Source organism: Rhea americana, unplaced genomic scaffold (assembly GCF_003343005.1).
Source record: "Rhea americana isolate MKP2758 unplaced genomic scaffold, rheAme1 scaffold_337, whole genome shotgun sequence".
NCBI lineage: Eukaryota > Metazoa > Chordata > Aves > Rheiformes > Rheidae > Rhea > Rhea americana.
The window spans coordinates 496,470-511,514 of record NW_028186465.1 but is presented as its reverse complement, the minus strand read 5'-3'; the positions used below and the strand labels follow the sequence as shown (position 1 = coordinate 511,514).

Genomic DNA, 15,045 nt, shown 5'->3' with positions numbered 1-15,045 from the left:
CCCAAACAGCGATTGTTTCCTTTTGGAGTTTTTCATAAAAGCAATAGATACCCAAACAGATCTGTAAGGTTAAAATCCTATCCCAAATATGTCTTATGTATTACTAAATGTTTTTATTAATGTTTTAAAATAGACAATAACAGGAGGAGAGAGCAGATCTTCAATGTAGAGATTCACTGTTTCCTCAGAGATGACCAAAGTTGTACTTTATACCAGCTGGTGAATTCCACTTGGCTGTTTTCATCTTTACAACTATGACAATGTTTCATTCCGTGAGCCATAAGATCTCTACTATGAATAGTGTTCAGATGTTGAACAGCTATGATTTATAGCTCTTTCAACATTCTCATTTAAAACCAAGACCTCCAACAGTCTTGGAATTAGAGAATGTGGTGTCTCATTTTTCTACCAGTAAATGAGTAGCCTGTTTGGCCACTTATGACTGTGGCTATAACTCAGCACAAGTTAAGCGCTTTGTTAGAGGGATGTTATGTYTTTCACATCTGTTAGTTCTTTAGCAGCATTGCTAAGCGTAGGAGCAAGGCAGAGCCATCTATAATAGTTTGGATTCCCGAAAGTCTCACAATACGGTTGCTCTCTAAAGGTTTTTAAAGAAAATAGGCTGCTGTGTCATAGGAGGAATATAGTGAATAAATACCAAGGCTAAAAGATAGAAAAGGCTAAGAGGAGTCAGCTTTCACAGTGAAGGGAATTTTCAGTGTCTGTTCAGTGCCTTCACAAACTTGAAAGGAGAGGTTGCCAGTGAGATAACAATGTTTACTGCTGATTTTAAGTTAGGGATTAATAAAGAGAAAAGCCAATGGTGAAGAGTTTCAGAAGTGTCTTATGTTGCTGAGAAACAAAATGGAAGGACAAAATTCAATCCTGTTAAGTGCAAAGGAACAAATATAAGGAAGTTAAGATTAACCAGCTCACTCGGTGATGGTCTCCAAGCTAGTTATTACTCAAGAAAGAATCTTGTTTGGAGCTGTAGTATGAAAGTATCAGCTGAGTCATGGTCGACAAAAGCAARTGAACTGTTGCAAATTATTAGAAAATGGAGAACAAAATAAAAAGTGGCATTATGCACTGTCTATGGTGAATCTACTTTTTGAATGTTGAATTTTATGTTCTTTATGAAATAGTAAAAACAGTAGAACTAGGAGAATGCATGGATCAAGGATGATCACATGTATAAAATGGATCCCACAGGAGAATATACTAAACTCATGAGGATTCTTCAGCTGGAAAGACAATCTGGCCTCTCCTGTGTGGAGATAGGATAATCTACAAAGTCATGAGTAGTATAGGTAACATTAAAGATGAAGGGGAGAAGTTATTCACTCCTGTAATACAAGAATGGGGAGCATTAAATGAGACTGGGAGGTGATAAGTTCAAAAAATAAACAAAAGTAGGTACTTTACAAACTCAAGAGTCATTGCCACAGGGTAAAGCGGGGCAGCAAAAATGTACACTGCTTCAAAATATGATTAATTGAAGTCACAGGAGAAAAGTCTTTCTTTCAGGATGGATTAAAATCACTGATACTGTCTCGAACTAAGAAAGTTCATGAGGCACATGTCAGTGGAAGTCAGTTTTGATACAGACTTGCAAAGTTTCTGTATTTTCCTTGGCGCTTCAACTTTGTCTCCTTCTGGAAGCAGTTGATTTGGCTTGACCAGGTTCAGATGTTCTGATACTCTTACGAATTAAACATCAGTGAAATTTTTATCTAGCTGTTAGGTCTTGGGTCAGTAATCTGCTTTTTTTTCTTGCTTGTTTCATGACTGCAGGCAAAAGAAGGAGGAATTGTCCCAAAGGATAGCTGAAGAAAGAGCCCGCCGAGAAGAGGAAGAAGCTCGCAGACAGGAAGTGGAAAGAAAACGAAAGGAGACAGAGGAGGAACGGGAAAAGGAAGAACGGCTGCGCCGACAGACAGAAGAGAAAGAACAGAAGGAGAGAGAAGAGATGGAGCGTATTCAGAAACAAGTATGCTCCCCTTGTGGAATTTCTGTGTCAGTTTGGGTGGCAGTAAAGTGAATGAATGAGTGAATGAACCACTGAGCAACATCTAGATACATTTCTAGGTTAGAGGGCTGTCTAAAATAAAAACACTATAGATCGAGCAGGATTGTGTTTGATTTCATTTCATAGAGTGATTCAAACAACAAAGATATTTCTTCCAGACAAATATATGTTAGAGTGTTCTTTTTTCTCTTTTTCTTTTAAACCTCCTTAGAACTTATTTAGAACAAATTCTTTCCTATTACTGATAAAATGTAATAAAAAAAATAATAGAGTTGTATTGGGAGAACTTAATGCATGGTAGTATACCAGAGAAATATTTGTCCCCTACAATCTAGATGCGAAGATAACTTAATAGTCAGTGTGTTGGAAACATAACTCTGCTGCATTCAAATCTCATGCCCAGTACTGGTTTTGTGAGGCTGTATGGAGGTATTGTTAGGTTTGGTAATTTTGCTCATGTCAAAGAACACCTTTCACCTTTTGCAGTCTTGCTGAAATCGGTGCAACTACTCAAAAAACATGAGAGTAAATGAATCACAACCCATTTTTTTCAAAGTACTCTAGTTTTATTTGTGTGGTGAGCATAGTGTTAATTTACCAGCTTCAGGAGGGGCTATGGTAGGTATTTTGGAGATGACTCTTTCCCTCTCTTTCATACCCTTTCATCTCCAACTCAGCTCCAGCACTTAGTATGCTTTCTGGATACTTCGTTTTTTCTTCTGATGTATAATTAAATGTATGCCTCTGGAAAAAAATGCTTAAAGGATCATATTTAAAGGAACATAGCTTAAACTTAGGGCTCTCTTCCCCCARCCCTCTCCAAGTTGATGTGTGCTCCTCTCTTTGCAAAGGTCTGCTAAACTGGGATATATCCACAGTATGACAGAATTTTTCAGTCTTTGTTACAGTGTTCATTAATGAGTTGTTATAGTAGTCCATAATACAACACTCCCTTATCTAGGGAGCCAGGCTTTTCTGTARTATGTTCCAATGAAGTTTTACGTTCAATTAAAAAAAGCAGGAATGAAAAACTTGTATTATATGTACCTGTGGCCATTTGTTCTTGATCATGTTAAGCCATGACTCTGTCTGCTAATTAGGGCATTCTGACATTTTTGTTTGACACTTGAAACATCCACCATCTCAATACCCGAATCTCTTGAACACTTTCCTGGCTGCTGTTCCAGTGCTCGAGGTTAGGAAATGTATTCTCTTTTGTCATTTGGTATGCTTTCATGCACATATCAGAGAATATAAACAGAACCAAATAAGATTACTAATGTTTTGGTTGTTCATCTCTCGATGATTACATCTCATGATGACAGTGGACATTAAGAAACATGCAATTCATTGTGAAAAGTTTGCTAGTGACTTGTAAACTTGTGCCTTTTTAGGGTGCTGCAGGTATGTATAGATAGATAGATGTTAGTGTGAGTCTGTCCTCAAACAGTAAATCATTCCTTCTCTCTCTCTCTCTCTCTCTCTCTCTCTCTCTTTTTTTTTTTTTTTTTTAACATGAACTCAGAAAGAAGAGGAAGCTCGCCTACGGGAAGAGGCAGAGCGAATTCGGTTAGAACGTGAAAAACATTTTCAAAGAGAAGAGCAAGAGCGCTTAGAAAGGAAGAAGGTAACTAAATACGTGGAGATAATCTATAATTCATCTAATTTTAGCAGTTTGCTTCCACCTCAGCAGCAGAAGGTTATCAATGATATTAATATGCCTTAAGAAAAGCTGCAAAGTCCTCACCTGCATGGCTGATGTGAAAGTGGACAGAATCTTGTTAAGAGATCATTTGCCTTTCTGCAGTAAACATGCAACTTTGATAAATGACACACAGTTATGGTTTGGGAAAGTTTTTTTAAATAAATCTCAGCAAACATTTTACCCTTTTAATCTCTGTATAGAGGCTTGAGGAAATCATGAAGAGAACTAGACGTGTAGAAGCTGTAGATAAGGTCAGTGCTGCTTTTTAATATTTGTGTAAGTGTTGGGCATGTTTCATTTCTCTAGTGCCATTTTTGACTTTAAAAACTCTACTTCCTTTGTAGAAACCTAATGACCAGCAAAATGGACATATATCAAAGGCAAATATTACTGGAGAAACAGGTAATTGTGTTTAACTGTGCCCAAAGCACAACAAGTGAATAAGTGGCTATTAAGCACAATGACTTGAGATAGAGTTCTGAAACTTGGCACACTAATTGCAATAAATGTCAAGAAAATCGTTGTGAGAATACAACTGAAGTCCTAGCAAGCATTTATTATTTAGTGCTTCTGTGTAGGTACTTAGCCATTACTTAAATGATTTGGCTTTTTTAGAAACCTTGCCACATTGATGTTTTATGAGGGAGTCATCAAGTTTAATTATTTGTGAAATCCAAAGAAACAAATTAACTAGGTTAGCTTTAGCAACTTAATCATTGATTCTACAATGTCTTTTGCATAGTATTACAGATGTGGCTGTTGCAGTCTTATTTCATTTTTTAAAGGATTATCTCATTTCAGTCATCAAAATAAACTGTTTATAATCCTAAACCTCCTCCTGTGACTTTTTTTTCCCACACCTGCTGCCTCATTCACTTAGTCTTAATTTCCATTTTTATAATTTCAAAGTTCAGCTCCTAAAAAAGCCTGGAGTCTCCCTCCATTGTTAGTCTCTCCTATTCTGCTCTGTCATTTTCTGGTCATTTAGCTAAAGATTTATCTAGGAATTGTTACTTAAGGGAGGCAAAATGAAGCTTTWCTTTTATTCAAGAATCACCAAGTAAAAGTTGGCAGGATTTAAAAATCTCTAAGCTGAGCTATTAAATGGCTTACCTGTTGTAACATAACATATTAAAAGTTATTAATCATTATTTCTGTTTTATATATACATATTTGAATTGAATAACAGGGAGGACAAATAGCAGCATTCACTGCATATCCTGAGTTTTTTCTGGATGCTTACAGTGAACACTATAATTAGAGCTGCTAGGAAACTTTGACACAGAATTCATTATGTGTTTTTGGAAGTTACTTGCTTACATATTTTCTTTCAGAAAGAATACTAGTGCTACGAATAGTTTCTTGAAACAGAGTGAGTTTGTAACCTGTGGCTAGTGCTTTCTCTCCAGAGGCAGAAAACAAGAAGGCAGTTTCCTGAGGCAGAGGAGGAATTTGGACTTCTGTTTCCCTAATCCCAAGGGAGGGCTAGAGCCTTTGACTGACTGGATAAACAGAAAACTGCCCCCACTCTCAGGGCTGCTCTACTCTTTTGCTTTGCTTTATCTAGGTATGCCATTGAGTTAAAGATGTGAATTAATGGATGTACTTCAGCCAGCTCTAACTCTCTGCTTTAAACTCCAGCAGGCTGTTTCTAACCATGTGCAAATTGTGATTTTTCTTTTTTCAATTTTACCTTTAAGCAAAGCTTGAAGATTTTTATGGACTGGCTCCATCATACAGTGAAACAAAATCCATCACCTGTTGCCATTTGTTTGGTTTCTGCTCTAAAATGGGAGATAGTTCTGTCTTTCCAAAGCGGAAGACCCAGACTTGTTTTTAGATACTAAAGGCTGTATATATTTTTCTCTCCATCCGTTTGTAGAACCTCTGAAATGTATATTGCAAATGTCTACCAACTAGAAGCATGCAAAAAATCAGCCTAAGACGTTCAGCGTAGGAAGCTTCAGCCCAGATTTTTAGCACATGGCAAAATGGGAGCAAATAGAGTGTCTTTTCAGCTGGGATTTTGGGTAACCTTGATAAATATGTCTAATCCTGAGAACCCTAAACTGTCCTTGAAATTATTGTGATAGATGACAGGGTAGAGTGCAGTTGCTGCTGTTCATTGAAAGAACTGTATGTAAATTAGTATGACTTCAGATACAGTGTAGAGGGCTGTAGGTTAAAAGAACATCCTGAGACAGGTCAATACCATCTATCATCTGCTATTTATATGAGGCATGGCGATATCCTAATTTTGTGTTGCTCTGTACAATGTTGTAGTAGAGATTTGCTACTATTTTGAAGCATTTTTGATATTTTGAATAACTTTTCCATGGAGATTTTGCCTCTTCATTTCCTTTTGGGTTACAGTCAGTGATCAACACAGGAACTGAGAATACCAGTATGAAATTGTTGCTGTCCCAGTATACTTCTATTTATTCTCTTTTGCTGCTTTAAAAGTACCAGCATAATACATAGTCAGATATTGGCAGCCTGTTTTGATCCATTTTGATGACTGACTTATATATTGGAATTGTATATATCACTGCGAACTGAACGTTCTTGACTGCAAAAGCCACAATTCAAAGCTAAAGCTTTTTATTTTAGACTGCAACTTGACTGATTGGGAGCAGGGGACAGGAAAGAGAAGTTAGCTTTATTTAAAAATTTTTGCTTGCATTGCCTTTTACAGGCAATTCTACTTTGTGAGTAGATACTGTTGCTTGGTTTTATGAAAAACTTGTTTTCTCTCGGTAGTTGTAGCAAGTCCTGCATCTCCCTTGGAACCCACAGTAGGACTGCAGCATGCAACACAGTCTCCACACAATGGGAAACCTGTAACCAGTATGCATGTAATTGTTTCACATCCAACCCCCATAAATTTGGACAGGTAAGAGCAATAGTAAGGACTAGAGGGTGTTTAGAGGATGGAGGATATTAAAGTAATAGGTTATTTTTTCACATCATTATTCAGTTAATGTACAGATGAAAAATATCTGTGAATCTGCCTTATTTCCTGTTTATTTTTTTATCTTTTCCTGTGTTCAGTAAAGAAAAACTTGGTGGTCTTTCATTTAGCAATAATCCAGTTTTGCCAAGTGTTAGGGAAGACTTTTGTGTATTTTTTCAGGGGGAGGGGACACTTTTGGTTTTTTTTTAAAAAAAGTTCTTTAGAGTGTTTGGAAGAATGTGTGGTTTGCCAGCAAGTATTATCCAGATTGAAAATAATGGGAAAGACTTTCTCTTATTTTTTTTTCCTCCTAGCTTCTTTTCATAGATTAAGATGTTATGGGAAGACTGAAATTCTGTCGGTTCTACTGTTACTAAAAACAGCTTCATAAAACCACTCTGGATTTGTAATGCTTTTAAGCTAGATATTTTGATTTCAAAACTGCTGAAAGGGTTYGTAAGCTTTGTATATTAGACAAACTACTTAAGGTGAAATACAGAACTACTGTTTTTGACTTTTTATTTTAAAAAAGCCTTTGTCCTGTGTAAGAAGAGTTTTGGGAGGCAGATACTGAACATTGGGGGTTCTTTGTGGCCATGAAGCAAGTCATTTGGACTTTGAGAAACTGTTGAAATACTTGAAATCTTTGTACTGAACCAAATGAAATTTGGTGTTGCATACACATGAGCTGTCAAGCTTTTTTATTATTATTTTTAGTAGTGCAGAAAGACAAATAATCCCATAGTCAGCTCATGTTTTATGCAAGTAATGCCAGAGTATGCATAAAAAACCTGGATGTGGGAAGCCATCAAGCAGTCTGTAATGGGCAGTAGGCTTCATGGTGTGATTGGCACTAATTGAAGGAGGAATTTGCCCTTTCTCAGTCCCTCCATATGCCTGGGGGATTCTTAGCCTCCTGTCATGCTGACAAGGATGCTCGTGCTGGGAGAAGGTCTGTCAGTGACACTGAGCACTGAACTGCATTAGATGAGCTGTGCAGAGCCATCTCATAATCATCTTGGGCAGCTATTAAATGTTAATCACTCCCGGCCTTAGATGCACCTTGATGTTTGTAGTATAAAATGTGCTATGCTAATAAATGCTGTCATGTAGCATCGTATATCCCATATGGAAGGAACTTCGGTGTAATCAAAGTCAAAAATGAATAAATGGGATTGAAGAGTTGGGGGCAAAAATAGAAAGTCTATATGAGGCTATGGAAGGGGAAACTGATGAGCCAGGTTAGGGTGCAGAAGATTTCCCTCTACCTTAGGGGTACATCTCCACACTATGGAGTTGCTAGGGCTGAAGCGCATGGGASCATCCCTGTGTTAGCTTGGTACAGGTAGTCAGAAAAACCATTGGAAGGAATACATAGCAGTGTGGGTTTTATCACAAGGGAAAAGGCAGTGGTGCTACCACCACCTGCTACTGCATCTCACCTGCTGCTGGTGTCTGCGGCACCTAGCTACAGCTGATACTAAAGCATGTACAAAGGCCACAGATGGAGAGGATCTTCTCTGTGAGCACCTCATTCCAGCCCTCAGCGAGGTTTGACTTTTATCTGGAAAAGTCCTGAGTGTGTTTTAAGGGTAGGATAGCCCAGCTTTCTGACCAGATTTACAAAGGCTTTGCCTAGATGACTTCTCTGAAATATGTGTGTATGGGGAAGAAAAAGGAGCAAGGGGGGATGAGTCCTCTTAAGGCATGGAGCAAGAGCAACCTCAGTGCTGCTCCTACCATGTACCAAGTGAGAAGTTCTGGGCTACAGTTGCTGTATCGCAGCCTCCAGGACAAGTGAAGTGCAAAAACTAATCATAGCACATGAAAATGTGGATTCAAAACAGCGATTTGGAAATAAAAGCTTTTAAAAATATATATTTTCATACTTCTTGTTTAAAAAAGAAAAAAAATYAGAAAGCATGAAGTATAAAAATTTAGATTTTAAAAAGATTTTAAAGAATTAGCTAAGAGGGTAAACATTTACATGGTTTAGAGATTGCTCAAACACTCATCTAGAAGCTGAGAGTAAATTAATATTAAAATATCAATAAGTTCTTTAAAAGACAACTGTATTAGCCTTTTTTTCACTGGTTAAGCAAAAGAGTTGCTAAAAGATCCTTAATAATTTTCACTAGTTTAAATTTTTTGATGTTCCAGTTATTTTAATCATGTTAGTTGTGCTTCTCTGAACTAATGCCAGTTTCTCTTATTAGTATTGATGTGTCCAGATCAAAATGCAAAACTGCACAGATGCTTTATTTAAGCAGCAGTGAAGCTGTCCTTCAGTGATTTGTCTGGTTGTGATGTCTGGATATGCAGTTTAAACAATGAAGCCTTTTTTTTTTTTTTTTTTAATATGTAGGTATCTTGCTACAAGCACAATTATCTGATAGTTTAGAATACTCTTAAAAATACGTCTTCAACATCACGTGTCTGAGGAGAGTATCTGCAGCGTTGTGCTAGCTGTTGAGACATGACTAAGAATGGAAGATGAGGCAGCACGAGGAGCTGTACGTAGCAGGTCTGACCAAAAGTGCGGTACGAGGAGCTGTRCACAGCAGGTCTGACCAAAGGTCCAATCTCGTAGGAATTTGTCTAAGCTCCTTTTGAGCTTATGGCCCTTAAGGTGTCCTGTGGAAAGGAATTCCACAATTTTAGCTCTTCTAAACTTTCTCCCCTGATGCTGCAGATTTGGAGTGCCCCTACTTCTTACAGTATAAAAAATAGAAAAATACGTAGTCATGGATTCCTCTTGTGTGCCCCTTTTTTGTGAGTGTACAGACTCCCTTGTCAGTCATCTTTTTAAGTTTATGAATCCCAGTCTAAGTCACAATGTAATCGTGGCAGCACATTGAAAAATAAATATGAAGAGCTATATATCTCCAGAGCCAGCTGATCAGTCAGATAGAGAAATTAATATCTGCTTCCAGCAGCAAGATGCTGTTTTTCATTGTGTCAATATTTGTTGTGGTACTTAGGCTGTTTAATTTATATGCATGAGCAGTTCCTGTCTTCCACTCTCTCCCCGCCCCAGTCAGGCTTCCTAATGCTGTGTTGTTGTAGTACTGTCCCCTGGTCAGACTGGAAATAGATGGGGAAGAAATAAATAATATGAAAGCTTATAATGAATAATAATGCAATAATTATACCTTCTGGTGCAGTTTTTGTTAGTCCTGAAACATTGCACAGATTCTGCTCCTCATCCTGCAGGTGTAGGTCTCAAGCACAAGACGGTGAGGTGACTGATTTGCCTGTGATCTCCCAGGCAGCCAGCCGGGAGTCTGGATCTGTCCTCAAACTCAGTGCAGGGAATCATGCTTTTAATCTGAAAATCTGCTCAGCATATCCAGAGATTAGAGAAGGAGATTTGGCTTCCTGAAAAGGAACAGGGTGATGGCTTGGAAAACTGGAAAAGATGATTTGAAAACCAATCTCGCAGGAAATATATAGGCTCCATGTAAAGTGTTATCACCTTTAGAAGGGCAGTAATTCTCTTCTGTTTCTTGGGAAGTGCTGTAAAATAGCYCTGTAATTATTTGTGAAGAGTTAGCCACCGGAAGAAGCCAGTAAATGAAAGTAAACCATATGCCAATTACAAGCTTTTTATTTTATTTTATTTTATTTTTTAAGACTAGTAAATCTAATGCCAGCAGAAAATTAGCCTGTAAAACCAAGCCACCTGCTCAGAAGTGGCCTGAAGAAATTGATAGCTTTGGTGAAATCTGGGAAAATTACATCTGGGCCTTTGACTAAAGCATTTCTAAAGCACCTAAGCAGTTGTGATGTGGTCCAGATAGGGAGCAGATACCCAAGATTGCCAGGACTGACCTGTGGAGGGCCTTGAAGAAGCACCTGCGAAAGATCACATGATACTGTTGAGTGACAGCTGAATACTTAACTCTTTCTTGAGGAGTTTCCAGTCTCATTGCTGTCATCTTGTTCACTGATGTACACCGTCATTCCTCTCCTGCGGAGAGAGAGCACGTCCTGCACACAAAGGCAGCAGGAGCTGACACTACACTCCCTAAGAAAGGGGGTGGGGGGTGGGAGGGATGGGAGGGAGGAAGATGCTGAAACAAGATAATGTATTTTCTCAGGCAAATATGTATAATTGGAGTGTGTGTGTGTGTGTGTGCGCGCACGCGTTGGAGCTTATAACGCATCTAATTGAGGGAGGCACATTAGGGCTTGCCCATAAAGGCTCTATGAATGGTAGGTGCAGATTGGCGTGAGGGATATGCAAGGTGTTTCTTTTGGCTTGGGCGTGATAAAAGGGAGGAGTGCAGAGAAGAAGAATAGTGAGGACTCCAGTAGTGTCCTGAAAGCAAGCATTAAGAATTTGCAGAGAAGACTGATAGGAAAACTGAACTGGTGGAGAGATTTGTTTTTGTTTGCTTGTTTTGTGGATGAGTGACAGGCAGAAGAAGCTGCTTCAAAAACAGAGACAGAAGGTGGTCAGAGCCTCTAAGGAACAGCAAGAAATGATAGTGGTCATATCTAAGACCGGTTACGTTGCTTTGCAGTAAGAGGAAGGGTACCTTAGCATTCAAATATTGCAAAGATTATGAGAGCCAGAAAGATGTTGGAGGCCATAAACTGCACTAGGTGGGTGGCTCAAGGCAGCAGTGGTTGCACTGTGGGGGAGTTTCTTACTAGTTTCCATTTCAATTACTTCTCAGAATTGCAGTGTCATTGAAGCTCTCTATAGGCCTGGTTATAACATGGCCAAATGTAACAACCATCTGGGTATTTGTGGAGAAACATTTGCAGTACTTAGCTGTAAAAACGATTTATCAGCTGAGGTATCAGTGATAATAGTAGCAGAGTTTTGGGGTTTGGTTTGGTTTTGTTCTGTTTTTACTGGCTGAAAAAATGCTCTAGATTAATTCAGGTTTTTCTTCCTTTTGTAAGATTGCTCAGAGAAGGACTAAATTTCAGTTCTTGATTGGATTTATGAAGAAATACACATGTTTCTCTTTCAGCAATCTCAATCCAGAGAAAAGTACAAATGAAAATGGAATGTCTATGCAGAATGACAACTTTGAAGAGATCATAAACCTACCTATTGGATCTAAACCATCTCGGCTGGATGTCATGAACAATGATGGAAGCAATAGTCCTGAAATTCCTTTGAATCCAATTTTAGCTTTTGAAGATAAGGGGACTCTGTTGCCTCAGGTAGATAGTGTTCAAACACATCAAACAGCAGGTAGGTTTGGCTTAATACATACAAATTTGCAATATGTTATAATTGACAGAGGACCTGAAGGTCATAATTGATGTAAGTTGACTAATTTAAATGTTTTATGCTGTAAATTCTTCGGAGGAAAGGAGTACGTCTTTATTCTCTTTGCAAATCTATACAAGCCAAGTACATGCGGATGAGGCATGAATAATGAGCACTCATCTCTTGTTTGAGAAGGTGTCCAGTTGCACAACAGTGCCTCCTGAGGATGCTTGAAAATGTTTGCCTTGTSTTTTCAAGCAGAAACAGAAACAGGAAAAACAATTGTTACTATTATCAGCCTGTGATCTGCAATCATATTCTAGTTCTTCAAATGTTGAAATCTGTGATACACTCATGCAGAAGGGTAGCTGGTGAGCTGCCTTATACATAAAGTTCTGAATACACTTCACTCATGATGTTCTTGCTGACACTAATACTGAGGGATGGTCTGCAACACAGTAGATTTTTCTGAAGTGGAGCATAACTTTTAAAGGATAGGATGTAAGCGCATATTAATTTAGTAGATTAAATAGGATATGACTAGCAGCATTTATTTTCTTTTTCTGTGGATAGAAAATGTAATACAATAGATTGTATGTATAGCAGCATTCTGAAGTATTGCTATTGTTTGCTGACCTGTCCTTTCTGCTGCCTTCTGTTGTAGAAGTGATCTGATTGTTTCTGCCGAAGAACCAAAGGTGATGTAAGCATCTCTGTAGTCGATGGAGTTCTTCCACGCTATGAAGGAGTGTTTTTTCTTCTCTCCAGTTTTTTAAAGATTTCTTGGATATCTTTTTTGGAAGGACTTTAGTAAAACCAGCAGAAGAAATGATGGGAATAGACTTTGATCACCTTTCTAATAGTTTTCATCACTAGAAAAATCATGCTTCACCTGCATTACATAAAATGGCTTTTTCCAACAAGCTTTTTCTGTTAGTAAATTGATATTTTCTGCATTCCTTAAGACACAAGACACTGGAATCTGAAAGCAATGATTGGGGTGGTGGGACTGATTCTTTTTTTAAAAGATAGGTGTTGGTTTAAAAGGCATAACTAAAATTGGCAAAGAATCTTTTTCACTTTATGGCTCTAATACTTGAAAAATAAATACCTCATTGCTCTACAAGTAGAGTTAATGGGGTGTTTTATTTAAACCTGTTGGTTTAAATATTATTGCAGAGAACTCTAATTATGGGGGCAAAGTATAGGCTTCTGTATCAGGTTCTTGTAAATGTAATTCCTACAGGGACATTCTGTAAATTGAGACGTCACTATGATCTTGCATTTTCGCTAAAAACACAAAACAAGGCAGGTTTTAAAATGTGAAAATTTGAAAGCGTTATTTTTTCATGGACAAGAGGAAAACCTATTGTTCTTCTAGATAATGTATTTATGAATTTTGTTCAGTACAAAAATCATTTAATTGAATAAATTAGAAAAATGTGGTAAAATGATACTGCAAACTTGATTTTTTTTTGTTACATTCATGTTCACAGTACTATAAAAGATGTGTACGCTTGTGCACATATGTGCATGTACACACAGGGAAATATCCTGTTGTTCTGAGTCCTGTAAATTGCTGCTGTTCCCAATGAYAGAGGACTTTGCCTTTGCCTTACCAGACTATGAAGACTGTGTGAAACCTGAAATATTTGACTTTTGGATGAGAAAGCAGGTTTGTTTTGGAATTATTTTGATTTTGCTCGTTTCAGAGCAAATGGAAAATGGTCAATGTTTGTGCTTTTTATGTAGTGTGTGATTTTTATAACGCAGTACAGTTTGAGTGGTAAGCGGAACAATGCGGGTTGTTTATTCTTTCATTTGTTGATGCTGATTTCTGCTATCACTGTTCCATCCCTATCACTTTTGTTGCTGTTGGGCATAACTGTAAAATCTTGCACCTTTTTATGCTTTGATAAACAATACCGTTACAGGTAGATCTCGCTAGGTATTTATTTTTGAGACACCAACCAGGGCTCAATGCATTGCTTGCTAAAGTCAGTGAGTAGATCCTTGGCTATTGGGAACTGAGGTTTATGTGGTTGCAGTTTATGCTGGCTGAGAAGGTGCCCACTAAGATTCCTGTGCTGCCTTTGAGCACGGAGCGAGGCCCGTAACAGGCAGTGCAGAAAGTCTGTGAGAGTAGAACTCTTCTGAGATAAGAGCTGAAGAATTTTTGAAGAAATGACTTGCTGCTGCTGCAAAGTGCCCATCTTATAAAGGAGATAGGCTAAAACCAATGGAAATGCAATGACAAGATACTTCATCTGCCAGAATATATGGAAAGGAAAAAAAGCCATGCAGTCAGAGTGCTTCAATAGTAGTCTGTGATGTGGTAAAAATTAATTGGGTCCCTTTCTCACTCTTAGTTCTGTATGTACATAGCCACAATATTTTAAAATGTCCAAAATATGTAGTTTTCTTTAAGACTATATAGCATGTAAGTACCAAATAATAAAACTTGTTTGAAATTATTTACTTATATTTTGATTTTTCTTGTTGTATAGTTGAAGCAGAAGTCAATATATGATGGAAAATTCTTCTTGCTACACTGGTTTGCTTAAAACCTTTCTTCAAGTTTTCTCTAATCTGTTTACTGGAARATCAGTACAGGGGCACTTACAACTACAGACAGAAGAAGGACATGCCAGGAAGATTTAAATTCAGTTTTAAACCTGATGATTAAGTTAGACTCAGATTTAAATGATGTTTTGAAGTCTCATAAAAACAGTCAGCAAGATCTCTACATTTGTTTCACCGTTTGCAGCACGGAGATAAGAGCCTGCCTTCATTTTTTTTTATGTGTGTTTTTGAACTGGGCTGCAATAAAAACAATTTATATCTATTCCAGGTTTGTTTCAAATGAAAAAGAGATTTTTCTCTCTGTCAAGGGCCTGGCATACATGTTGAAAGCTAGTGAATGGGTTCAGAATTAGGGATATGAATCAGAACAAAAATGAAAATAGATTGATATTTCAAGTCCTGGCTTTAATCCCCTTTCTTTAAATGCAGGGRAGAGTAGTCTCTCTTCTTTTGAATACTGTTTTTTTTTAATAAAATATGATATCAAATGAAGGGTGGACTCTTTTACTCATTATTGCCACTGATTTTATTTGCCCTAGCAGAGG

At 37.7% G+C, this 15,045-nt stretch overlaps 1 protein-coding gene across 3 annotated transcripts in view; it reads left to right on the top strand.

Annotated features, from left to right (window-relative positions):
- MAP7 (microtubule associated protein 7) overlaps positions 1-14,360 on the top strand; it is a 123,901-nt gene extending 109,541 nt beyond the window's left edge. For all 3 annotated transcript variants that reach the window (XM_085311273.1, XM_085311272.1, XM_085311271.1), the window contains exons 12-18: positions 1,795-1,990; positions 3,555-3,656; positions 3,935-3,985; positions 4,079-4,136; positions 6,495-6,627; positions 11,673-11,899; positions 12,582-14,360. In XM_085311273.1, the coding sequence (XP_085167399.1) occupies positions 1,795-1,990; positions 3,555-3,656; positions 3,935-3,985; positions 4,079-4,136; positions 6,495-6,627; positions 11,673-11,899; positions 12,582-12,592 (778 nt within the window). In that variant the 3' untranslated portion in view covers positions 12,593-14,360. The remainder of the gene's footprint in view (positions 1-1,794; positions 1,991-3,554; positions 3,657-3,934; positions 3,986-4,078; positions 4,137-6,494; positions 6,628-11,672; positions 11,900-12,581) is intronic.
- Positions 14,361-15,045: the final 685 nt, after the last annotated feature.